The 26,852-nt window shown below is 43.5% G+C and overlaps 2 protein-coding genes across 3 annotated transcripts; both read left to right on the top strand.

Annotated features, from left to right (window-relative positions):
* Positions 1–4,774: 4,774 nt before the first annotated feature.
* On the top strand, positions 4,775–19,593 carry gigyf2 (GRB10 interacting GYF protein 2). 2 transcript variants are annotated; one of them, XM_079285121.1, is made up of 29 exons: positions 4,775–4,841; positions 6,785–6,836; positions 7,027–7,189; positions 7,363–7,458; positions 7,767–7,875; positions 9,385–9,490; positions 9,640–9,680; positions 9,765–9,797; positions 9,958–10,050; positions 10,500–10,696; positions 11,189–11,336; positions 12,390–12,578; positions 12,687–12,856; positions 13,179–13,335; positions 13,440–13,606; positions 13,897–13,991; positions 14,511–14,639; positions 14,747–14,877; positions 14,999–15,099; positions 15,323–15,463; positions 15,559–15,717; positions 15,806–16,057; positions 16,131–16,253; positions 16,389–16,703; positions 16,967–17,172; positions 17,303–17,454; positions 17,561–17,760; positions 17,992–18,139; positions 18,244–19,593. In XM_079285121.1, exons 2-29 carry the CDS (start codon positions 6,799–6,801, stop codon positions 18,306–18,308), a joined length of 3,924 nt encoding a protein of 1,307 aa, XP_079141247.1. In that variant the 5' UTR covers positions 4,775–4,841; positions 6,785–6,798; the 3' UTR covers positions 18,309–19,593. The 2 variants fall into 2 exon arrangements, with proteins under 2 accessions (XP_079141247.1, XP_079141246.1); XM_079285120.1 differs by having other exon boundaries at positions 9,762–9,797.
* Positions 19,594–20,901: 1,308 nt separating this feature from the next.
* On the top strand, positions 20,902–26,585 carry snorc (secondary ossification center associated regulator of chondrocyte maturation). The gene is made up of 3 exons (XM_079285146.1): positions 20,902–21,031; positions 25,428–25,589; positions 25,729–26,585. The coding sequence occupies exons 1-3, from the start codon at positions 20,962–20,964 to the stop codon at positions 25,836–25,838; spliced, it is 342 nt and encodes a 113-aa protein (XP_079141272.1). The 5' UTR covers positions 20,902–20,961; the 3' UTR covers positions 25,839–26,585.
* The last annotated feature ends 267 nt before the right edge of the window (positions 26,586–26,852 follow it).

Below are 26,852 nucleotides of genomic sequence, written 5' to 3'. Positions count from 1 at the left end.
CAGCTTGAGCTCAGTCCGGGTTGAGCACATTCATTACATGTGAGGCAATACAGGCATTTACAGCTCTGTATATGTAGTTTTACAAGATTATCTTGGAAGCCGCAATTCTGAACATACAGTAAAGTTGTTTGATTCATCATTTACATCATTCATTAAATGAATAAATTAAGCCTGAGCGATGTAGTGGCACGATCAAAAAAGGATGCGTTGGCCGGGAATCGAACCCGGGTCAACTGCTTGGAAGGCAGCTATGCTAACCACTATACCACCAACGCTACACAGTAAACAGAAGCGTCATAACCATTCAAAAAATCTCAGCGATTGGGTCGTTCGCTTGAATAGATTGTGTGTTTCAGTCAGTTTCTAGCGAGAGAGAGAGAAAGAGAGAGAGAGAGAGAGAGAGAGAGAGAGAGAGAGAGAGAGAGAGAGAGAGAGAGAGAGAGAGAGAGAGAGAGAGAGAGAGCGAGCGAGCGAGAGAGAGAGAGACGACCTGCTTTGCTATGGAGGACAGAGTATAAGTCAATAAATACAGGAATAAATAAATAAATGCAGAAATAAATGTATGCATACAGAAATGAATAAATAAAATAATAAATAAATGCTGAAATAAATACAGAAATATTTAAATGCTGAATTAAATAAATAAAAGTTGACACCTAAACAGGACATAAATAAATAAATCTATTTCTACATTTCTGTATTCCTTCATTTATTTATTTCTGTATCTCTGTGTCCGTATGTTAATGAGGTAAGCAGGATTGGTCAAGTAGGGGAGCAAGACAGAAGCAACCGATTCCTAGCAAATCATCCCTGTAGACGACGTCAAAAAACTATCTAGCAGCACTAACGGCTTCCACAGTCTGCAGCTGGGACTGACCGCCTGTGAGTGCTTTGGGACGGCAGAGGGGCTCACGGCAGCACCCGCTGTTCGTTGAGGACAGTAACTGCAGAACGATATGTGAGTCAGAGTCTCCAAAACACCACAAAGGTCTTCAATAACACGAGAAAAAAATCGCTAGATTTGTCGCTCGTTGCTTTTGACAAAGAAAGTGGCCAAGGGGATTTGGAAACTCGCCAGATTTAGCGAGAAAGTTGTCAATTTGGCAACACTGGGCTGACTTCAACGATACTGTGCAAGACAGAAGTAGACCAGAAGCATCACACTCCTGTGACCAATCCTGCTTTAGACAGAGGTTAGGACCTCCCACTACATTAGCATACAGACACATAAATGAATACATTTAGGTGAAGAGAAATGTAGAAATAAATATATTTGTTTATGTCCTGTTTGATTATAAACATTTATTTATTTATCTATACATTCATTTATTTATTTCCATATTTATTTCAGCAGTTATTTGCTTCTTTATTTATACTTAAGTCATATTCTGTCCTCCATAGTATTGTACAACGTGTTTTACATTTATGTGGATCATTCATTTAGGTCCTAAATTTTAGGATAACTGATGTCATCAAGGAAGCACAAAACACTTGGCCAGTAAGGGTATCGAACCCGCGACCTTGGCGTTATTAGCACCACGTTCTAACCAACTGAGCTAACAGGTCAATTAACCTAACAATTAAGGCATATATCCATGTATGGCGATACATTTCGCTCGAGTGTATATGTGACATCATAGTCTCAGTCCATCAATTCCTACTAATACTCATTCTGAGTGAATAGGTAATTGACAGGACTTCGTGGCGCAACGGTAGCGCGTCTGACTCCAGATCAGAAGGTTGCGTGTTCAAATCACGTCGGGGTCAATTATTTTTGTTCCTATAGATGGATGGATGGATCCTCCTCCCGTCAGTTTATTCCTAGATAGATAGATGGATGGATGGATGGATGGATGGATAGATAGATGGATATGTTAGATAGATAGATAGATAGACAGATAGATAGATAGATAGATAGATAGATAGGTACTTTATTTATCCCCAGGGGGAAATTAGTATGTTACAGCAGCAAGACACACCAATTAGCAAAGTAGCAGAGTCACCAAAAATATTAAGTATTAAAAAATGCACAATAGAATAACAGAGTAGGACAAATTAAAATATCAGAATATAGAATATATAAGATAAAACAACAAAAATGCACAGTATATACAATGAAATAGAATGGTGTTGAATTATCTGACTAGGTGAAGAACAGTAGTGCAAAAGTCAACCCCAGCAAACAACAGTGAAGCAGTGTGTAGTTATGTGGAGGATGATCTGGCCAGAGGTGATTTATTGTAAAGTCTTATTGCAGTGGGCAGGAATGTTCTCCTGGATCTTTCCTTGTGACAGCAGAGCTGAATCAGTCTGTTGGAGAAAGTGCTCCGCTGTCCCTGCAGGAGGTGGTGGATAGGGTGGTCTGGGTTATCCAATATGGATTATAGTTTCTTCAGTGTCCTCCTCTCCACCACCTCTTCCAAATTGTCTTGTTTGCAGCCAATGATGGAGCCGGCCTTCTTAACCAGTTTGTTCATTCTGTTGGTGTCTCCGGCTCCAATGCTGCTCCCCCAGCAGACTACGGCGAAGTACAGTGCACTGGCCACAACAGGCTGGTAGAACATCTCCAGCATCTTGCTGCACACGTTGAAGGATCGAAGTTTCCTCAAGAAGAGTCGACTCATCCCCTTCTTGTACACAGCATTGATGTTGGTCTGCCAGTTCAATCTGCTGTCGATGGAGACACCCAGGTACTTGTACTCCTCCACCATGTCTACATCCTCTCCCAGAACTCTCACCGGTTGTGGAGTTGTCGTCTTCCTCCTGAAGTCGACCAACATCTCTCTGGTCTTGGCCACGTTCAGACGCAGGTGATTTCTACCGGCCCACTCCACAAAGTCATCCACAACTGCCCTGTACTCCTCCTCCCGTCCGTCCCTCATACAGACGACCACTGCAGAGTCATCAGAGAACTTTACTCATTTAAGAAACATATTTTCAGCATAAAAAATAAATGCTGAAGTAGATAGGTACATACATATATCAATGCTGAAATAAATAAAAATAAGAGATCACATTAACTGAAGAAACCAATGCATAGATAAAGAAATATGCATTCCCTCGAGGTTCTTTAATGCATGTTCTCTGGTAATATCAAAGCATTTTCCAGTTATTTTATTGATTTCAATTAATACTTTTTTAAATTCACTTCATTTCATTTTCAAACTGAACTACTGAACTGAAAGAACTCACTTGATATGTATGAGCTGCATACATCTACCTGAAGGGATAGTAGGACACTGACACTGACAGTGTCACACAAAAGACTGCATAATATAATTTGATAAAAATGAGAAGGCGACATACTGACAGCAAGAAGGTATTATCCAAACCAAAACGTGGGCTCGTCCGGGATTTGAACCCGGGACCTCTCGCACCCTAAGCGAGAATCATACCCCTAGACCAACGAGCCGTGAAACGCATAGAGCGCGATGAGTTGTTAGACAAAGACCTGAACAAATTCCGGCAAAACTGATGCCGTTCTGTTGGCAGGTTTTCAACATATAATAGTTTCCTTACCTTTGTGATCACCTACCATCGGATTGTGGCGCCTCTGGCAAATTCCACGACACTTTAGTACTACATCAAAGCCACCTGTTTCAAATTCGGAAAATACATTTTTTTGCAAGAGTGCAGCGAAATAATTTATTTAGGGAAATATATTTTTTGCAAGAGTGCATCGAGCTGGATTGGATCGCACTAGAGTTAAGCAACATGTAATCTGATTTAGTTTCATTGCAACAACAGCAGCTCGAGTTAATACGGAATGGGTGTTTCCAGATATGTATTCATATATTACGTAAGCGTCCAGGTAACATTTTGGGATGGATAATGTAAAATTGGTTACCTTAAGTCTTCATAGCAAAATGGATTGACTGTTGCCACATTATTGAATTAACGTTACATTAAGTTAGCTAGTTTGCAACAGTTTGACTTGTTGTAGTGGGCGGAAAACAGCACTTTTCACAAGATTTTGAGATATAAATGCAACTTTGTTTTAACTCAGACAAATATGGCCAAAAAACGGAAACCAGATCCATTCCGACATCTTATTGCCCGTAGATTCTGTTTCCATCTGCAGATATCTGTTTATCTTAATTACTTTGGTCCATACACACAAGGAGGGTGAAGGTCAACGAGGCAACAAACTGTGCCAGCAAGCCTAGCAAGGCCCAAGTTTACGCGAATCAACACACTAGTGAAACCAATCCTGTTTCAGACTGAGGCCCTTACCTCATTAACATACAGACACATAAATAAATAAATGGAGATGAATACAAATGTTGAAATTAATTCAAGTGCTATCGTGTGTAGCTTTGTATTGTGTGTCTTCGTGTGTGTTCTTTTTTTGTATATCTTTGTATTATGTCTTGACCTTGTACTGTTTATTATTGTGCTTTCCTTGTTTTAACCTGAAGGGACTACAGATGCGAATTACCTTAAAACTATAATCTGGCACGGTGCATCAAATGGTGACATTTATGTTTTAAACTGTACATGGTCCCTTTTCAATAAAATAAATAAATAAATAAGATATTTGTTGATCTATTCCCTGTTTCATTATCAACTTTTATTTATTTATTTATTTCTGCATTTAATGCTTCTTAAACACCTTTTGTCCTCCATTTCGGCGCATATAACAGTGATAAATACAGTATAAATACAGTGATAAATACAGTAATATTCACTCCACTGTCTGAGAATATGTACCCGTCAGCAACACGGCATACGGGGTTTATCTGTCGTCATGTGACCCACACTCAGCCATCTTGTGGAAAACGAAGAGAGAGAGAGAGCCACACAACTCGCATACAAACCTTGTGCTGTCAGAACAAGCCGAGGTAAGACAGCCAAAGTTTAATACACTAGCAAAGAAAATTCGTACATTTAAGTACAGTGCCATGTCATAGAGTCATGTGCTGATGAGCTGGGGGTGCTTGGGGACTGTTCTTAAACAACCATGTTTACTTGGCCTTGCAGCACCGGGCTCCAGTGACTCGGTGTGCTGGTCCGGGCCGCCAGTGTGGGACGTTTTGTCAAGGAAATGTTGTTGTGGATCCGGTCTGTTCGAAGGCCGCGTGTAGCTAGTTAGCCAACCTGTTAGCATGCTAGCTACAAGTGTTGATCATAGGGATTAACTCATGTGTCGGAGCGGTGTTACGTGTGTTATACAACGGTAGACTATAGAACAATACGTTCTCTCCTGTAATAACCGAATTTAGCGGCAACACATGTCGATCTTCACGTATGACATGCACACATTAGCGACGATGGGTTATAACACTGCTAGCTAGCTAGCTAACGTTAGTTGGCCAACTGCTGATAGCTAACGCGCTAGCATGACCACCGTTTGCTATGAAATATACACTGGTGTGGCAGCAGCATATAGCAAGTGGTAGTTAAACTACAACTCCGATTCCACCTTACAACACAACCGTTACTCTATTGTCAACGTTTAACCATTGGGAGATGTGTGGGCTAATGTCAGTTACTTGTGTCATGAGTTTCAACGTTAGCTCAATTATCCATGTTAGCTACTCATTTGACTGGTTAGCTTGCTACGTTAGCTAACGTCATGTTGGTAACGTTAAGGATGATTTCCACTAAACCTTTCCAAATGATCACCACTACTCGAGCCAGCGTGTGACGTTAACATTAATCAGTCACGTAAATAATAGTAATATAATAAAAGCTTCAGTAAGGTTACAATGTACAACATCAGAGCGGGTATCTGCTGAAATAGCTTAGCTATTTGTTTAGCGTTAATGTTACACGGTGGAGTCAACAATCCTGACAACTATGCAAGAATATAGTGATCATTTTTTTTTTTTCAGCTGACTGAAGCAGTTTCCCCTTATTAACAATGGAAGTCCAACAGAACCGTACAAATAAGAGTTTTTATTGGCGATTCGGCAGTTGGCGAGCTTTGGCTCTTAAATAATTTCAAACAAGTCGTAACATTATGTCGTCTTCTAACTTTATGTTCACACTGGCAAATGTGGGAAGTGTGCTGGAGAATCGGTACAAATGCTGCTAACTTAAGGCATTCATTTATTGCTTTAAGTACTCTAACTTGCACGTGGCTTATCCTGGCTTCCATATGGTCAGCGGTACTGTCTGTCTACTGTCACCGTGTGTGCCTGATGTCTGAGCAAGCCTCGCGATGTAATAAGTCCTTGCTTTGAAGCCTAGTTACGTGTAAGGGAAAGTCTTAGCAGTGGAAAACGACACACAAGTAAACAAACAGCTAATCTTGTTGGCAAAACGTGATCATTCTTTTCTGGTTATATGCTGAAGTAAAAGGTGTCTGGCAAACCCTCTTTGCAGACTGGGAGACTTCCTAAAATAGCTTTGGCATACTGAAATTGAACACTGCTTGTGTGCTAGTGGGATGGGCTGTTGTAACACATTAAAGCAGGTGATAAAACCTTAAGTATTTCTCCAAATTCTGTTGGTCAGATTTATGCTGTGATGAATACATTGTTAAATACAAATATTTACTTAAACTAATATGGTAAAACATCATAGGTGTGGTTATTCCTTTTCTGTAGATATAAATTGATTGCAAATGTATTTGGGATGGAAACAGGATTGAAGTTTAGTTATCCAGATGTTAAGATATAGTAATTGATTTTGAAAGCGCTCAACCCCCCGATGCAAGACAGCGCTGCGGGGACTTAATGTACATTTATTGTCTTGAACTTGTTTTTTTCAACACTAGAATGTGCCGTAACAGTATATACTGAGTGGTACTAATCCGTTCTCTCCCTTTTCATATTTGTAGAACTTCAAGGAAGAATGGCTGAAACCCAGACACTTAACTTTGGACCAGAATGGTAAGTAAACTAGCATGAATTTCATGATTAGTCTGCGAGAAATGATTTGTAGGTTGTGAAACTGCTTTTCTGTTGGGGCCCAGTGCAGCTTTTCTATACATGTTCAGACATGTCAAGTTCAGCTTATCTGTTGTCTCCCCTTTCTCTGTCCCTTCTGCTTTTACTATGCCTTCTCTCTCTCTCTCTACAGGCTCCGTGCCTTGTCTGGAGGAGGTAGTGGCGGTGGTGGTGGTGTCGGAGGTGGCTGCGGGGTCGCCTCTCCACCCCTCTCACCTGTATTGCGAAAGTATAAACTTGCAGACTATCGCTACGGGAGAGAAGAAATGCTAGCACTTTATGTAAAGGACAACAAGGTTGGTAGGCCCATGATGTCCGCAGCTTAGCTGTCGATGCAGGCTTGAAGTCAACATGATTTGCATACACATTGTGTTCCTGCCCAGATTCAATTGACATCTTATTTTGGTGTGTTATAACATATTCTTTCAAACCTTCATGCATCTTGACAGTGAAACCTGTGATTGTTTAGATCCCTATAGACCTACACGATAAGGAGTTCCTGCCCATATTGCAAGAGGAGCCCTTGCCGCCTCTGGCTCTCGTGTCTTTTACAGAGGAGGAACAGGTAGGAGTGCTTCTATCGGGTCTCTGTCTTGGTGAAATCAGAAACACTTCCTTCTGACTTCTCGCCCAAGCTAGTGTGTGTGTGTGTGTGTGTGTGTGTATATATATGTGTATGTATATATGTGTATGTATATATATCTCAATCAATCAATCATATTGCCCTCAGGCCAGTTGGCTCCTTAATGTAGTTTATTGGATTATGAAGTACTTTTGGCAATAAAGGTACCAAAATGCAGTTCAGGTGCAAAGAGGAGAGCTAAGAGCTTACATTTTGTCTCCCTCGCTCCCCTCCCCCGTTTGTGTTTGCAGAGAAATTGTTCCATGTCTGTAAACAGTGCAGCTGTACTTCGGCTGACAGGACGAGGAGGCGGGCCCATAGTAGGGCCACCAAGAGGCCGAAGTACCTCAAGGGGTAGAGGTGAGAATTTCGTCATGTTTCCTTCTTTTAATTTCAAGGATAAGTAGCTATATTTAACCAATATTTTATTTGAGCTATTTAGCTCTTCTGTCTATGCAGTTTCAGAAGTCCCAACAACTGCAGATAGTTGAGATGCCTTTTGAAGAATCCCCCCAACTGAGACAAGGAATGTTATATTAGCACTCTGAAGGTGTTTTGCATACTCTTCCGCAGCTGCTTGAACTATTGATGCGTCTCAAACATTGAAAAAGAACTGCTAGTAGCACGCTGTATGGTACAGTGCTGTATGGTACAGTGCTGTATGGTACAGTGCTGTATGGTACAGTGCTGTGTAGACTGGGTTCAGAGTACTGCTGTTAGAAGGCCCATGTTTTGTGTTCTGGTCACAGAAAAGAAATGAGTGTCTTGTTTCTGTACAGTGGCATCTTTCTTGTTCTTTACTGTGGTTGGAAAGACCAACTAAACATTTAGGCTGTAACTTACTGACTAACTCTCAAGAGCTGAATCATGATGCTGCAAAGTCATTGGCATTTACTAGGGCTGTATCCGTATTTTTTTTTTCTAGTGGGATTTGCATGTTTTACATGTTGTATTTGTCTATTCATTCCTTCTTGTTTTTTAAGATTTCTGTCAATCCGAAAGTCCATTTGCATGAGTTCCAGTGATGATTTCGACCACATTTACATTGTCAAATGTGCCGAGTTTTCACGGTTAGCCAAAAATAGCTTTACACTTCTCGATGGGTGTTTTTTTTCTCAGTCTGCTTGGTAGGTTAGGGATAGTCACTTGATGTGGGAGGATCCTCTCGTTAGCCGTGTTTTGTGTGTGTCGGTGTCACTTTATTTTTTGCCTGCGTCATCACCATTCATATCTATTCATATCTATACAACCAATGTGTTTGAGTACAATTCACAGGTCACATTCCCAGCTTTAGGTCCAGACAATGGGTGGAGTTCAATCAGTAGCGGCAGCTCTTAACATCGCTGTGTAGGTTGTTTTGTACTTCAACTGAACTTAGTTATCTGGTCATGTCATTTCTAGAACTTTTTCTGAACTGCCTAAATTGAAGGCTGGTCAAGAAGCCACGTCATACAGAGGGTTTTATTATAAACGGTACGTAGGGAAAAAATCAATGTTAACAGTAGTGCACAATATTGTTGTTTATCATCCGACACATGCTGTGAGAATACCACAGCCTCACTGCTATGTCACTGTTGGAGGATGTTGTCTATGAATAATTGAGAGGATAAATTAATTAAAATCCACAAGAGTGGGTTTATGGTACATCATCAGATATCTGCGTATTCACCAGTGACTAATGGCTGTACAGGGTGCGTTCAGACTTTCTGATCGTCTTTTGTGGAAAACCCTCTGCTGCCGTTTGATGTTTGAGTGCAACGTTGACAATCCTAACTAAAGGCTGGTTCGTGCTCAACAGCAGCACACAGTCAATGGCAACGTGACCCCTTCAGGTCATACTCAGTCACGTCAACCTGTGATTGTTTTCAGGCCGGGGAAGAGGAGATGGAGGTTTTTACCAAAGAAGTTTTGATGACGTGGAAGGTTTTGGTCGTGGAGCGAGGGAGATGCATCGTTCCCAAAGCTGGGAAGAAAGGTATTGAAATGCACAATTGTGGAGTTTTGTTGTAAAAGTCTGCCCTTGTTTGAACCATGTATAGATGTTCAATATGAGAGTTTTTTTCTAGACAGAAATGAAACATATTATACTTTACAAATTGTGGTGTTTTTTTTTCTCCTCACCAGGGGAGAGAGACGGTTTGAAAAGCCAGGTCGAAAAGACCCAGGTTGGTGTTACATTTTGTAGCTCAAATAATCAATACATGTCAAATGAACTGGTTTATTTACTTGTTGTGTTGTCACCCTAGCAGAGGTTGCCCCGGGACATTTTCCGATGAATCACAGTAAGTGTAGTTTAATATCGAGTTCAGATTTATTTCAGTTGGTCTTAGTGACACGTTTGATTACAGTTAGTTTTTTTTTTAACTGATTGAGGTCAAGTGAGTGTGATAATCATTACACTAATGATGGCTTCACCTTTAACCGTCCCGCTACTCTTTGCAGTCCGTGGCAACTACGAGGATGGTGTGACGGGCCTACCGAGGAAGATCGATTTCACACGCTCAGAGAGCGAGAACTGGCGCTCTGCTCAGAATGGTGAGGATGATGAGGGGGGCTGGTGCCTGGCAGGGTCTCGTCGGGACAGTGAACGGTGGTGCCCCCTGAGCCCAGGTGGGCACAGCACCGACCATATTACCAATACGTCTATCTTTGATACATGTATTTGTGGTGTCCTGCTGTGTTTGTCGTATGGGTTCGCCTCCACTTTTTCTTTCGCTTTAGTGACGGTTTTGTCAGCTTTGCTTTCAGCATGATATGATGCATAACCGGTACCAATTAAGGCTCAGGTTTTGTGAAAGAGAGACGATTCAATGGTGAACTGGTCCCTCTTAATGCACATGCTCAAAATCATACTGTTACCGTGTGATTGTATGTGGATGCAGTACTGGTGGCCGAACATTTACTCCCATCTTGATGACGCTAAAGTAGATCACGTGATTCAAGATGTCGATATGAAATAGTTTAATCAGATGGGCCTCGGTCAGCAGGGTGGCGGGAACACCCGGACCAGCGACGTCGCTTCCCATTCGATGCAAGAGAAGACGAGCGCGGCTACAGGAGGCCGCGGTCGGGCAGCGGCAGCTTTGAGGACGAGAGGGACAGCCTGCCGGAGTGGTGTCTGGAGGACGCGGACGAGGAGGCCGGCACCTTCGACTCATCGGGGGCCTTTCTCTCACTCAAGGTCAGAGAAGAGTTTTGGTTAAATCAATGAATGAATGACAAAGACTTTGAAAGTAGGCATCAATGAGTCATTTATTGAACTGTGCTGTCTGTGCTTAGACTTACGGATGTATTGCTGAGTGAGTGCAGTGTCGAGTGCAACCGCTTAAGATCTATGGGACATATTTATTAGTCGTGCCCTCTCAACACACACCGGGTTGTCTATTGAGAGCGGGCACTATTAACTGGTCCAGGCAGTACAGCTCGCTCTCCATCGATGTTGGTGTGAGGTTTTGCACCCACATTTATACTCTAGCATTGCTGGGGGATGCAACCATACCATGGCAGGTGTATTAATCAGGACCCAAGGAAGTGCAGTGTCGATTGTGAAGTTGTTCGGATGAGCGGTTCTCAAGAAATCTGCGAGCTACAATACGAGACGCTATTAGCATTCCATAAATCCTTCAGTCTCGGGTGGCAGAGTGACCGGTGTTTTTTTTTCTTGGGTATTCAGAAAGCCTCCAAGGAGCCAATCCTGGAGGAGGGAGAGCTGGACTTCAAACCCTTGGAAGAGTGTGAAGAGGGCCTGGAGGAGGAGGACGGTCAGCCCAGGGAGACCAAAGAGAGGGTAGCAGAGGCCAAGAGAGAGGCCGAACGAAAAGGTCAGATAGTTTGTGTGCTTTTTGCGTTATTTTCTATGTTGTAGGACAAGCAGAGATGAGAAGTCAAATGAACGTAGTGCAAGAATCTGAATTCTACTTTCATAACTGTCTTAAATCCTTCCTCGGCCTCTTTCTACATTGTGGTGAGAAGTTTAGTTCAGCTACAAAAAAGCATCACAGATGCTGTTTTTTTTTTTTGTTTGTTTTTTTGAACGTGGGAACATTTTCTGTCGCTTTACTTTTGACACATTTAACTGATCAAAAGAAAATGCATACTTGCGACACATGCATGAGCATGCAGGAGAACTTTAGGATTTTATACCATTTTCAATACCACAGGAACTGAAGGCATACCATTTTTGTGTTCATTAAAAGATAAATATAACAAGGCTATAACATGACAAGATGACTTCTCTACGACTGCAGAAAATGCTTCTTGAAACGGTTTCAAATATTCAGTATCTCTGTATGAGAAAATCAATACTAATCTCATGTAAGCATTACTCGCAAATCCCTTTTGTTAAACGGGCCTCTGTCTACAGCTGGTAGACGGTATTCTGTTTGTGGTCGATGCCAATCTGTTCCCTTGACACCAGAATGTGGCCCAAATAATCTTCTAGAAACGGTACAGTAACTGTAACATCGCAGTTATTACTGACATAAGATTCACAAGCCAGTGTTTGTTGTTTAGGACACAAAAAGACAATGGATTGCTTGGCTGCTTTGTCCACCAACCGCCGTGATGAAATAACAATTTACCGTCAGCAATTTCAAAGCAATCAAAGCATGTGAGCATGAACAAAGAAAAGGAAAATGGCCGATGTGGAAGAGGTTCTCATGCTCATTGTGAATTACGTCAACATCAACCACAATGAAAACTGTTCCTTTTTTTTTATTTTTATTTTTTCAGTTGAGGGTCACAGTTATATTAGTTATGGTACCATCTTATATTTTTGCTATTATTATTATCATTATAAATATATTTTAGAGTTGTTGACCGCGTCGGAGGAGGCTTTACCTGTGGCGCCACCTCTTGCCCCCCCCCTGTCTCAGAGCCCCAGGTTCCTGCCCAGTCTCTGGCCCTGATCCAGCCCAACAGAACAGAAGAGGCTGAGAGGCCAGCTGAACGGCAGCCACCCCTGGAGCTCCCACCAGAGCCCTGCAAAGCCCCCCTGCACGTCCCCATGTCTAACAGCATGCTCGAGTCCCTACCCATGAACCACATTACAACCCTTGCCCAAGGTGGGATTTGAGTCTTCAATTTCACTGTAAATATGACTTCTTTCTTTTCCCCAGTTGGTTTTAGAGGCAAACGTAACTTCTGCCTTCTCCTCATGCTGTTCTGTACAGAAGTGTCTGCTCCATCGCCCAGCGTCCAGCTACCGCAGAAGCCTCTGGAGGTTCCTGTGGCAATGAACAATCCGTTGCCCTTCCCTTCAAGTTTAATGGCGCCTATTGGAAGGCCCACTGCTGTGCCACACGACACTGATGAAGATGAAAGACTGAAACACTTTGAGCAGGTAAGTTAGTAGAATTTGTACATGGAAATCTGTCGTAAGATAGGAGGGCTGTCCTCTATTCCACAGTCATAAATTATCTTTGACTGATTTCAAAGATCTCTTAAAATCTTGTACTCGTCAAAAAGGAAAGCTTAGTTTGTGAATATTATAACAGATGTAACTACCCGTACATTTACTTTCAGAGACCATACAACAATTCATACAATTTCTGTCCATTCATACAATTTAGTCGACCAATCGGCTAAGACGAAGCAGGAAGCTGTAGAATGCAATATCTTTTCTAAAATCCTCTCGCTGTGTCCTCGCTCCAACTTTTCCCCAGGAGGCAGAAAAGATGGTAGCATACCTACAGGATAGTGTGGTGGACGACGACAGACTCAGAGCGAAGACGTCAAAGAAGCCCAAACCTGCAGGCCTGCCGCTCACCCACGAGGCTGCTCTCAAGTGGTTCTACAAAGACCCCCAAGGGGAGATCCAGGGTGAGACGGGAAGAGGTTCTGTGTGCTCAAAATGTGACGTGAATGCTGCGCATTTATTTTCCACACTCTTCCCCTGACTCTGCTCCCTTGTTGTGCTCCCTCAGGTCCGTTCAGTAACCAGGAGATGGCCGAGTGGTTCCAGGCTGGTTACTTCACAATGTCTCTCTTAGTCAAAAGAGGATGTGACGAAGTATTTCAGGCGCTTGGAGAGATCATGAAGATTTGGGGGAGAGTACCGTTCACCCCAGGCCCTGCACCACCACCTCTACAGGTATGCGTTTGCTAAATGACTGTCATTCCTCATGTCCAAAGTCTAATACTAGTTGCCATTACGAGCCATGACCTGCAGGTGGTGTGGTATTCCACTCTTTCTACTCGTAATATGTTTTAGAGGAGTCCTAATTGTTTTCAGACCCTTCTTCTCGCTGACTGTGTCCTTCTCTTAAAGCAACAAAGAAAATCGTCTCAGACATTTCTACAAATATGATTTAAAATAGTTTGTTGTTGTTTGTCTTGTTTGAATGCTGTGATTTATTCCGATTGTCTTCTTATGTACTGCAGGGGGATGGTGATAAAGAGAGGTTGAAGAGGCAGCAAGAGCTCACTGCTCTCAATCTTTACCAGTTACAGCAGCTCCAGTATCAATACCTCCTCAGGTACAGCAGGCTCACATCTGACACTTTTTTGTTTGCAGTTGCAGCATGATTGTTTGTGTCATAATGACAAATGTCCAAATATACTAATTTACAAACTGCCTCACTTCCTGGACTTAATACAGAAATAGATTAAAGATTTAAAGTACGCATCAAAATGACCCAAATGGATTTGTAAAACACCGAACATTTGAATCACATTAATTGCAGATCGTAATCTAGAAACCATCTTGCATTGGCATCACACCAGTCGCAACGGCAAATTGGTCCAGGGGCTTCCTTACACCCTTACTTCCAACACTTTAGCTTGAACTACACCCATCTTCTGAGGCCAGCTACACACCTGTAACGCTTCATGACTGCGTCTTGCTCGGTTGTGACGCTATCGCGGTGACGAAACCTGTTCAAAGACAGACGTATAAAATACCTCAATACTCAAAACCACTTTAGTGGTGGTACCAGCTATAGTACGGTAGGTGTCTCCAGAATGTTGACTCCTGCTTGTCTCATTTCTGTGTTCAGGCAGCAGTATGCTCAGGCCCTGGCTCAGCAGAAAGCTGCAGCTCTTAGCTCAGCTCCTCTTCAACAGCAGCAGCAACACCAACAGCAGATCAACTTGCTTCTACAGCAATACCAGGCTCTCAAGCTAAGGTTGATATGCTACCTCTGAATACATCTGTACCTGTGCTTCAGTGTTGAGAAAGATGTAAAGAGTATTGCATGTATATTAATACGCCTGTTTTCTTGTGTTTTTGCAGAGCATCTGAGAGCCTCCTACCTCCCGTTACCCGGCCCCTGTCTGTACCAGACTCTGGTTCTGTGTGGGAAATGCAGAACCCGTCCTCTCAGGCTTCCTGCACACCAAACGTACAACAAGCTGCTCCAAACGGTGAGGTCTACCTTAAATGTTCTGCAGTGTTTGGTTCTTCTTGAGTCACATGAGGGGGACAGAGAAGGTGTATGTGGTGTTATGGCAGGTCTAATGCATCGTGTTGTATCACTCTCCACAGCGTGGGACGGCAGCAGCGTGTGGGATTTACCTATAGACTCCATGGCACAGGCTCCAACCATCGAGCAGATGCAACAGTTAGAGAAGTCAAAGTCTGCAAAGGTAAACAGTGTTTCTGCTCACTTTTCTCTTTCTAAACCTGTAACAGTCTTGGGTACCGCAGCATCCAATGAGTGTTTTTTAAAGAAGAAATGATTTGAAAGATGAAAAAAGATTGCGTTACAATAGTTATTGGGCGGATGAATCTATGATTTTAAGATGTAGGACGTCACATCTCTGCAGATAATATCATGAGGGGGTATTTTTTTCTTTTCTCATCCGACAGTTGGAGTTGGAGAGGCGTGAGTCAGAAATGAGAGCCAAACGGGAGGAAGAGGAGAGGAAACGCCTGGAGGAGGCCCTGAGGGCTCGACAGGAGGAGGAACGCAAACGCCTGCAAGAAGAGGAGCTCGCCCGGCAAAAACAGGTTGAGCATTCAAACAATATCGATCTGAAGCACCCAACGCCTTTGAGCTACTGTTTCACTGCGCTGAGAACTGACCCAGTTTTGTACATTGCTAGGAGGAAGCATTAAGACGGCAGCAGGAGCAAGAAGAGGCACAGCGTAGACAAAAAGAGGAAGAGGAGAGAATGGCACAAGAGGAAGCTCTCCGTCGATTAGAGGAGAGGCGGAGGGAAGAGGAGGAGAGAAATAAACGGGAAGAGTTCCTCCGCAAACAGGTGAGCGAATGAAATGTCACGCACTTCCTACCTCCTTTCTGGATTTGTGAAATGTCTCTCTAGAGTGCCATGTTGTCTACCTCCCCAGGAAGAGGAGCGCAGGAAGCAAGAGGAACTTGAAGCATTGAGGAGGCGCTCGGAGGAAAAGCGAGCCGAGGAAGAGGCGGCAGTTGCTGCGGCGGCGGCTGCTCTGGCCCAACAACAACTGGAGGAGCAGAAGAGGAGAGAGCAGGAGGTCCAAAGACAGCAGGAGCTGCAGAGACAGAGGCAGCAGCAACAAGAGGCCCTCAGGAGACTTCAACAACAGCAGCAGCAGCAGCAGCAGCTTGCCCAAATGAAGGTAAGCGCACAGATGATAAGCCAGCAGAAATAGACGGTACAAAAGTTTATAAAACACCTGTCCTGCTCTGCAGCTGCCATCCTCTTCAAAGTGGGGCCAGCAGTCGGCCAACCCTATCAACCAGACTCCGAGCGCCCAGTCACTGGCTGAGATCCAGAAACTGGAAGAGGAGGGAGAACGACAGACGCGGGAGGAGGTAAAGGCAGCGAGCAGCCGGGTTTTGTTTGGCTGTTTTAGTGCCTCTATGAGTTAAAAAGTAATACTTTTTGAATATATCTTGTCATTTTATTTTATTGATCCGTGTCCTCCTTTTTCCTTCTCAACCCCGCAGCAGCGACGTCAGCAACAGGAGCTCCTGAAACTACAGCAGCAGCAGGCCTTACAACTGGCTCAGCAGCCCCAGTCCAAGCTGTCTGGTTGGGGAAGTGTGGCCAAACAGCCAGTGGCTACCAAATCTTTGCTGGAGATTCAAAGAGAAGAAACCCAGCAGATGAAACAACGGAAGGAGCAACAACAACAACAACAGCAACAACAGCAGCAGCAGCAACAACAACAACAGCCGCCGCCGCCGCAGCCACCACAGCAGCAGCAGCAACAACAACCACACTCCATTGTCACCCAACAGATCCGCACTCAAAACAGAACTGTACGTGACCGACATGATACTCTGTCTTATTGGCAGTAAGGAGATGAAAGCTATGTAGCGCTGCAGGGATTTCTATTGGATTCAGCAATATTTTGACATTAAGAAATTCAAATTGAATGTCGAAAATATTCCTAGATGTCGCTTTCATTTCATTTGAATATGTAAGAAAGTAATGGGAAGATTAATCGATACTGAAACGTAGTGTGACTTGCAACCCTAGAAACCAGTGTTATGTCAGTAACGGTGTCTCACTCTCGTCACAGACGTCGTCTCTGAGCAGCTCGGTGTGGGGGTCCGGCAACACCAGCATCTGCACGAATTGGGGCTCAGACTCCAGCAGTATCTGGGGGGACACCCACAACGCTAACATGGGCTTCTGGGATGAGGCAGTGAAAGAAGCTGTTCCGCAACCTCCTCCAACAAAGAAAAGCAGCGCGCAGAAGAACAACAAAGGCAATGCCAACCTCAGGTATTTGTTAACGATGCCAAAATAGAAATGTCTTAGTCACAACCTCCTGGTGAAGCATGACTGATATGAAGGATATGAGTAATACACACAACGTAATGACTTTGTTTTGTCTTCTTCCTGTATGGTAAAGTAACTCTGTCAGTGGGCGGGTCAATAAGAAAGCAGAAGAGGAGGAAAAGCTGGTAAAGTTGTTTCAAGGGGTCAATAAGAACCCGCAGGACACCTTCATGCTGTGGTGTGAGCAAACGCTGCACACCCTCAACACGGCCAACAATCTGGATGGTAAGACTTTTAAAAATATGCTTTGCACAAGCAGTCCACCCACAGCTATTGATAAATATCTCTGTAAGCCAAACTCCCAAATGTTCTCCATCCGTCTCCCTGCCAGTTCCAACGTTTGCATCCTTCCTGAAAGAAGTGGACTCTCAGTACGAGGTGCACGACTATGTCAGGGCCTATCTGGGGGACACTCCCGAGGCCAAGGACTTTGCCAAGCAGTTCCTGGAACGTCGTGCCAAACAGAACGCTAACCAACCGGCACCGCAGAACCAACAGCAAACCCTCAAGCAGCAGCAGCAGCAGCAGCAGGTGAGCGAGACTGAAGTGGTACCAGTGAGTTAAAGGCTCAGTAGGAGGTGCCAGATGTTTTTGTCCCATTTTTCATCTCGTAATGTGACTAGAAAAAGCCAAACCAACCGTCAAACACGAGTGGTTTTGGGTTCCCTCTGTTCTACATTTTAATTGGTAATGAAATCATAATTTACTGGGACCACATCCAGTCGAGTAGTAACGTTCTGACGTTGATGGCGTTCTGCACAGGATTCTGTATGCGGTGGAACAGGATCCTCGTCACTCCATCAGTCCAACCACACGAGCGGCCAGCAGCAGCAGCAGCGCTTTGAGACGGTCACCTCTGGGAAGAAGAAAAAGAAGCAGAAGATGGTCCGTGCGGACCCCAGCCTTCTAGGTGAGAGCGAGCACCCAGCTGCTAAATCCGAAAAACCTGTAGCGACGCGTCACCGCTATTTATATCTCGCCTGCTAATTGGATCTTTGTTTGTGTTTGCTTCAGGTTTCTCTGTGAATGCGGCATCTGAGAGATTGAATATGGGAGAGATTGAGACTTTGGAGGACTGATTAGGGACTACGGCCAAGCAACTCCAACTGACTGTATCCGATATGAACAGCAGCTGTTTTACCCGAAGCCCCTGCTACGCCCCCCCCACCCCCCCGACAGCGTCCACAAGTTTCACCTTTATTTTCAGTTCCGTATTTATCAGACATACTCTGGTAATCCCTCATGAATTCCAAATTGCGGACAAGCGGTGATCTCTGAGGCAGGGTGTGTTTTCCTATTGCGTACGGACCTATACTCTAACGACCCTCGGGAGAAATGGACCGGAGCAAACTGGCCAGTGAAACGTCCGAGAGAGATCCGTCACCACACAAACTCAAGTTTCTGGAGAGGTCTGCGGCGGTGTTGGCAGAGCATCAGCTGCTTGGACCCGACTCGTGTCCTGAAATTCAGTGACAGCAAATCATTTAAATTTGGCCTCTGTTGTATGGGATTTTTTAAAGTGTGGATATATGGGTGGGGTGGTTTGGGTATTATGGGAAAAGGGTTAGAGAGATTATATCCTTTTTTTTTTTTTCTTTATTTATTGAAAGTTTCCCCCCAATGCTATGTTCACACTACGAGCAACAAAAAACTGCTACCTTGCGGTCGAGTCTCCCAAGTGTTGCTCAGGTGCTCGTTGACGTAGTTGTGTCCTGAAACGGAACTTGCTAACGGCAGTTTTTATTTTGTAGGTGGAACAGAACAGGGTGGAACAAAACCACATGATTGGTTGACGCTTAATCGCGTCATTGGAGCGCTAAAAAAATGTTGAAAGCAGCTCCACCTTGATACGCAGTGCGTCACGCAGCAGCAAGTGTCTGTTTGTAGCTTCATGTCACCGGCGGGCATTGAAAATTACTTGTAGAATGTTGCTCGTAGTGTGAATGCAGCGTTACAATTGAATCCCCCCCCCCCCCCCCCCCCCCGGTTCCTCTGCTGGGTGTTCATGGATAATGACGGCGAAGTAGAGCCCAAGGATTCGTGGCCACTTATGTCCTGTTTTAAGGACGTATCAAAAGTTCCAAGTAGTTATCTATTTCTTGTAAAATACTAGGCTGTTTAAAGAATAAACTTTCAATTCTGCATCTGTATTATAATATATGAAAATGATCTGCTGGAGTCATACTTTTTTTTTAATTGACGGTATGAAATAAAACAGTCTGCTTGGGCTGTGCACACCTGTGTCTGAACTATTCAACAACAAAAAAACTACAAATATGCAAACTTCATTTGATTTATTGTAGTTGCACGACAATAAATCAGTGGGTTTCATTTCCTCTTTGTAGATTTAAAAAACGCGATTAATTTAATGTCAAGTATGCACTACGACTCAGAGGTTGCACTTTTACGTCCTGAAAAGTTGTCAGTGTCATATTGGAGCATCTGAGCTGGGGACAATGCATCGCATCTGCTTGACATAATGCATCTGAAAAATAGATGGAAAAAGGAATGTGATACAGTAATTCTTTTTTTTTTGTAACTAAATTCTCAGGCTTGGAGGAATTCAAAATGTTTTTAATTCATTAACATTGTGAATGGTGGTAGCTGGCTTCACTCATGTAACACCTGGCATTGGTTCATTTCATGTATACATTTCCGTCTCTTAACACTGACAACTTTTCAGGAAGTAAAAGTGCAGCCGCTGAGTCGTAGTGCATATTTGACATTAAATTAGTCGTGTTTTTAAATCTACAAAGAGGAAATGAAACTCACTGATCCCTTCGCATGAGAAGCAACATATTTCTAAATGCGCACACACTTAGTCACGATACCGAAGCTGACTCCTTTATTTCAAAGCCTTCACTGTCAAAGCCACGCTGGTATTGTCACATTGACCACATTGACGTGTCAATGTGGTCTTGGAGACGCCTACTGTAGCAGGAAGTACATTATATCAAGGCTGTTCTGTCTGTGACGGCAGCGCAAGATCAAGTCAGGAAACTTAACACGTGTAGTTGTGATCAGTGAAGGTTGAGTTTAAAGACTGGTGTGAGCCGGGGGGGGGGGGGGGTGTTTAGGAAGAGGCACCCCGACTTTGCGCCATTTTGCCTGATTTTGATGAGGTGGCTCAAGATGGTCTCAAAACACACCTCAGCAATACTCCAACTCCTTCCTTACTTTCTCAGGCTAACTGCTCTTTAGCTGAGACCACGCTATTGACACTCAGATCATCAAAATAAGTAAAAGTAAGTACTGTACTTGTGTACACTTTGGCTGTCTCTCTTTATCTCTCTAAACATATACACACCACTTGTATTTGACAGCTTTAGTGACATGAGTTGCATGATGGGAGATGATTTTAGATCGCAATACTTCCTCCACCACGGCCATCTTTTTCATTTATAAGATGAACTAAAGCCGTAAAACGTCCAGCAGGAGACCTTCGTGACCCGGCCGAGGTCAGCGGCGACCGAATGTTTACCCCTCACACCCAACTATGTGGCTGGAGGAGTTTGGAGTGGGTGGGCCCTTCGATGATGTGCTCACAAAGTCCACACTGTCCAGACGGTCCTGTGCACACCTAGTCCCACCCCTCTCACCCCTCGGCTGCCTACCTCTCCCCCTCCTGCGCTCCCCGGGACTCTTCTCCTGCTCCTCTTCCATGGTCAGCCACTCGTTTGAAGTTCCAAGGAGTTTTGGGAACGTCTTTTTCGCTCGTCCCTCGCAGCCACCATGGTTCGCAGCATCTGTAGATTCCTCCTCCTGGTGCAACTAAGCCTCTTGGTAGCCTTTGTACACACAGGTAAACCCGACTTCTGAGTGTGATCGATGTGCTTTATTTCATTTCCGTGGTTACGAGATAAGTCTGATTTATGAAAAAGAATGTCACCTTTGAAACGAAAGGTGTAATGTGAGAAATTGTTCTTTAACAAATAAGGCGAAAACTAATTATATCAAGAAATTCTGAGTGAAGTCATTAGCCTCTTGTTATAGAAGAATTGGGTCATTTAAAATCAATGCTGATCATTGTTTGCACCCCGATGCTTCGTCCTGTGGAACATTGCAGAACAGATTTTATGTTCAAATAGCTTCTAGTTGTTTGCGTATCTGCTGATGTTTGGACATCTGTAGGCATCAAATCAAAGACGTGAGTATACGTGTCATTTTTGCTCTCTTTTCCACACACACTCACAGGCCTGTGATGTGATACCGTAGCCCGGTGTAAATGATGCAGTTGTTGAGACTGAGAGCTGTGAAAGCTGCTCTTTGACAGACGGGATGATTTAGTTGCTTTCCCGGTGCCTGATGTTCATATGAAAGTGAATAGCTGCCGTCCTCTGTGACTCCCGCTGTAAAGTTGAAGTGATTCTGTGTAGCATCGGTTTGAGGTAGTGAAACATCCACAAGTGTGCAATTTATTTCATGTAGGTGGAGAGATTGAAGTGGTGGTAGTAAGAAGCAGGCACAGATTTAATGTCTGCAGCTGTGAACATTTTCTTTTAAGCGTTTACGCCCAACATCACCTGGTTCTCAGCATGAGTGTTTTATCTTAACAGATAAGCACGCTCACTGTTCTTTCTCTTACTGTATTTTTCTGCTCCTCTTTGCGACATCTCTCAAATCAACTTGGAAAAAAAAGCTTAGGACACAGCAGAGCAGCGCTCTGGTGCAGAGGACACAGCACAGGTCAAGAGGGCAGCGGGACGACGGGGATGTAGCAGGTCGACAATGTCCTCCCTGTCCTGTGGGGGAAAAAACAAAAAAACATGGCTGTCACCTTTTACAAAGCCTACTGTGAAAGAAACACTATGCAGGGTTTCTAACACTGAGGTGCCATGACCTGCCTACACCTAATTCTGATAATATCCTGCAAGAATATCCTTGAAGAAACCCAATTGTAAGGTGGAAACATATTTTCAAGACTCAGTAAATACAGGCAGGAGAAATGTTCTCATTCACACTTGAGTTTCCACTCGGCAGCCATCTCTTATTTATATTTCAGAGAGAACATCATTTACAAGCATGAATGAACAGACTCTTCTATGTTAATTCTTCCCGCAGGCAGTTAAATCCAGCATGTCTCATATGTTCAGAAACCGTAACTATTGATAAAAGCGGCAAATGAAGCGCACTACGAGGCAAAGCGCAACTCTTTTGAACAAACGTACCCTCTCACATCTGAAATGAAGACACAGAAAATAAACCTAAGAGCCCAAAATGATCAGAATCCTAACGCATGAATTCACTGTCCAACAATGATGTTACCAGAGAGAATAGAGCTGAAACAAGTGTTAATAACCGATAAAGTCCATGCTCACTGATTTATCTTTTTAGAAGACAAAAATATTATATTGTAACTTTTTTATTGACATCACTTCACACCTGAATGAACTGAATTTAAAGCTGCAGGACAATTCAGTGAAATTAATGTTTCTAAAATGAATTACTTCATTTTAAGATGCACATTTTTCAAAAGCTTTCTGTTATGTCAGTTATTCTTTAATCCAGCCCTTATTGTGCTTGAAATGAGAAGAACATTGATTTATGTATTGCTATGTATTATTCATAATCCATCCAGTTAAATTTGAAAACTGAGAACAATAATTGTTAAAATATAATTGATGTGTACTTTCTTTATTTGATTTGACAGTTGTTGACTACACAGAGACATTGGTACTACTACTAGGCTTCTTCAATATATATATCTCTATCTATATATATATATATATATATATATATATATATATATATATATATATATATATATGGCACTAAATAGCGCGAGTTAGTTATTATTGTAATGTTTCGGAATTCGGACCTTTGCCCGAGGAGATTTTCTCAATCTGGACCTTTTGGAATTTTAGTTGAAGACCCCTGGCCTACAGGAAACCCACCAGTAACCATGAACCCAGTGACTGAACCAGCGTGACGTCTAAAGTGACAGAGGCTTGTACTACAATACAGAGAAGGGGTTCACCACTAGTTTTGAAACCCCATTCCTACTGTCCTCATTTCAGAATGAAAGTCAAAACACGCTGGTCAAATGTCAAATATTTTCCAATATAAACTGCGTCCGCCACCTATTTCAGGAGGGTGGAACAAGGACACACGACAGCAACAAGTTTGGTTTTCGATGCTCGGGCAGGTTGCTTTTCACACACCCGTCTTGTGCGTCTTGTCATCTCTCTGGCTGGTGTGAAATCCTGACCGAAGAGGCTTGAGGTACCAAACAAATGGCCTTCTGTGTTCTGAGAGTCTGAAATCTGTCTTCCCGACAGTCTGCCAGGTTTTTATGAGTCTGGACTTGTGTATATGGAAGGAGGGCTCTTGATTGACACGAGGAGTCATGTCTTTAAAAAGTGTGACTTATAGTGCAGTGATTCCCAACCAAAGGGTACTTCTACCCCAAAGTATAAACTCACAAAGGTAATATTGGGATTCACCCACGTACAAATAGTGATACCAGTCTTTAGTAAAGTTACAATAACTGAACTGCCGTACATTGAGCCACGTTGACGTCATGTGTTGCAGTTAAGAGGAGTTGAAAAAGTTATCTAAAAGTAATGGAAGCACAGTTGTAACAGCTAGTTAGCTAAAGGTAATGAACAATTAGTGGAAACTGAGAGAAGTGATTGGTAGACAGAGGAGGGTGGCACCCATCATGACGGATGGTGTTGATGAAGGTGTGCTTCAGCTCATCTGATATGGCCGTGCGGTACATCAGACAACAAAAGTAGCCACTGGCTAGCTGTCAGGTGAGAAGAATTATGTTTTTGTCTTTCTTGAGGCGTCAGTGATGTTAATTCCATTGAGCTGGAGTGAACTCTTCCTCATGGAAACAAACACCGATGGAAACATTGTGTTATTATTTTTCGCCTTCTTATTAAATCAAGCTGTCCAGAAGGCCCGGCCTCTTACACACAGGGACTATTTAATAAACAAGTTTGTTTGACATCCAGTTGCCCAGCCGGTGCCTGGTTTGGGCCTGGCCGGTTGTTACTGGTTGCAGCCCGACGCCCTCCGCGACCGCACAAGCCGCCTTTTGTGCGCTCGGCTGAAGGCCTCATTGATGACTGGGCTGGCCGGAGGCCCGGGCCTCCAAAACCTCCAGCCAGCTACGGGACAGGAAGCTGCACACGACTCAAGAGTCAACACGGCAGCATCAAAATACTTGCATCAGAAGGGCATATCAGAATTTAGAAGACACCAGAGCTAACATGCTGACGTTAAACACTTTATGATATATAATGATAGCATATGCAGTAGTTCCTTAGTGATCAAAAGAGATACTAAGAAGCTTATTTGACAGTGACAGAGGAAAGATAAAGCAGGGTGAAGGAGTTACTGAGGCCAAAAAGTAAATATGTAGCGTTAAATAAACTTGAGTGCAAATATGTTTGGATTCCGGTTTTGTTGGTATGCGAAGAGTTGAGGATGGGATACGTGAATCAGTGAGTAGGTGGGCTTGTGTGTGAAGAGTTGTTTTTTGGGGGGGACATGAAGATCAAATGTTCCTCTGAATTTCAAAAGAAAGATGTGCAGCTGTTATTATAAAGATGTCAATAATGATCATTTTTTTAACAGTCTCAGGGTAACTTCATGCTCCGATGGGATTAATGGCAGAGGGCAGTCTGGGGTGGAAGGAAGACAGACTATTGATTGGCAGAGACAGTTGTACACCTGAGCTTCATGCACAGTCAGCAAATCACTGCCTCTCCCTCAAGCAAGTTTGTGCTAAAGCAAAAAAAAAAAAGGCAGACTACTCCACTGAAATAATGAACCGAACCTTGGTTAAAGGAGGTTTTTTTTTGACAATTATAGACAAGCTTTGATTGGACCCTTGAAACACGGCAAGAGGCTACGTGTAGCTCAAACGGACCAAACGTCCATCCTCTACAAAGACGTCCTTATGCCCAGGCCCGAGCCGTTAACCCAGCGAGACAGAGAGAGGCTGTTGGGGTCATTACAGACGGGGGCCATGTGTGCAGCTCTGCATCACCGAGGCCTCCGCGTCCAGAAGAAAAAGTCAAACAGCCATTGGCAAAGCTGTGAGCGTGGTCAGTGAAGTGACCACCGAAAGAAAACATGCAGAAAGTCAATACGGCGCAGGAATTAAGTGACTGCATCGAGATGATCAGCCATGTTAAAAAAGAAGCACAAGTAGAACATGTTTTTGGGGGTTTTCTCTCGGTCTGCAGAGACAGTCGCAGACTCAACAACCAGAGACAACCAGGACACCATGTCTGGAGAACCACCCAGTGACGTTACCACCAAAGACCCTTTCCAGGACATGACGGAGCAGTCCTTCACCTTCGACTACGAGGACACCACTCACTCTCAGGCCCTGGACGAGGAGGAGGGTAAAAGCCGACACTTCAGGCAACAAAACTGTGTCAATCGTGTGTGTTCAAATGATTAATATTGTGTGTGTGTGTGTGTGTGTGTGTGTGTGTGTGTGTGTGTGTGTGTGTGTGTGTGTGTGTGTGTGTGTGTGTGCAGGGGTCCTGGGGCCAGGAGCCATCACAGCCATTGTTATAGCGGTCTTCCTGGGAGCGTCTGTCCTTCTCGCCCTCATCGTCATCACGCTCAGGAAATTCACCGCCTCCTAGAGTCAATACATCCCACATAGTGTGTGCGTGTGTGTGTGTGTGTGTGTGTGTGTGTGTTTGGATGTCTATGTTTCTCTTTTGTCTCTCGTCTCAATCTCTCAGCTCTTTCTTTTAATCTGAGTCGTGTCTTTCGCTTCGCTGTAGATGCTGAAGATTGTGGCAGGTCCCTTGACTGACGGTTTACAGATTTCCTCCTGTCGACACTCGTAATTGTTGCTCAACATGTCCACTTGCTACTGAAGGCTTAATGTTAGAAACTGGCTGGCTCTTCCAGTGGAAATCTTAGCATGTCTGTGTGATGCACTTTGTATTTCTCTTGGTCTTGCCCAATAGGTTTTTAATGTTTGTGGGCTGTTTGTCTTTTCTGATGTGGAGCATTCTGCATGTGTTGGCTTTTATTTGTCAGTCTGTGTCCTACTGTTGTCATTTATTAAGAAAGACACACATGAGGTTCTTATTAGTCTTTCACAAATGATTTTTAACTTGAGCCCAAATCATGTCTAAAATATTTCCTTGGTGTCCAAGTTTGTATTCTGCCATTTACAAACATTTGTAGAGTCAGAATGAGGAGGAACACTTTCGAAAGACTTCCTCATTGTACGTGAACAGGGTAGTTAGTTAAGTTGTTCACTTGTAGAGCAAAAAGAGTTAGAGCGTGGATGAATTTGTTTAGCAATCGAGTGAGTAGTTTGTTGTTGTTTTATTGGCAGGGGATTCTTAATTGTTTTAGTAACGTTAATGTATCTTTTTCTAAGTCCTCAGTCATACCATGGTAATGTCACTGCCCGATTATTTTGTAAGAATTAGGTTGAATAAATAAATCCAATAATTACGATGCCAAATGTCTGACTCCTGTGTGTGTGTGTGTGTGTGTGTGTGTGTGTGTGTGTGTGTGTGTGTGTGTGTGTGTGTGTGTGTGTGTGTGTGTGTGTGTGTGTGTGTGTGTGTGTGTGTGTGTTTTTAACACACGACCAGTGAGTCAACACAGTGAACATGATTATATTTAGAGATGAT

Source organism: Melanostigma gelatinosum (genome assembly GCF_949748355.1).
Source record: "Melanostigma gelatinosum genome assembly, chromosome: 15".
Lineage (NCBI taxonomy): Eukaryota > Metazoa > Chordata > Actinopteri > Perciformes > Zoarcidae > Melanostigma > Melanostigma gelatinosum.
This window is presented reverse-complemented; position numbering and strand designations above follow the sequence as displayed.

What these genes read in the sequence shown, in the direction of transcription:
- gigyf2 (XM_079285120.1), top strand. Translation starts at nt 6,799, where the DNA reads ATGGCTGAAACCCAGACACTTAACTTTGGACCAGAATG. An exon ending in CTTAACTTTGGACCAGAATG is followed by an intron (nt 6,837 to 7,026) that starts GTAAGTAAACTA and finishes CTCTCTCTACAG; the next exon opens with GCTCCGTGCCTTGTCTGGAG. An exon ending in CACGGCCAACAATCTGGATG is followed by an intron (nt 17,455 to 17,560) that starts GTAAGACTTTTA and finishes TCTCCCTGCCAG; the next exon opens with TTCCAACGTTTGCATCCTTC.
- snorc (XM_079285146.1), top strand. Translation starts at nt 20,962, where the DNA reads ATGGTTCGCAGCATCTGTAGATTCCTCCTCCTGGTGCAACTAAGCCTC. An exon ending in GGTAGCCTTTGTACACACAG is followed by an intron (nt 21,032 to 25,427) that starts GTAAACCCGACT and finishes CTCGGTCTGCAG; the next exon opens with AGACAGTCGCAGACTCAACA. An exon ending in GGCCCTGGACGAGGAGGAGG is followed by an intron (nt 25,590 to 25,728) that starts GTAAAAGCCGAC and finishes GTGTGTGTGCAG; the next exon opens with GGGTCCTGGGGCCAGGAGCC.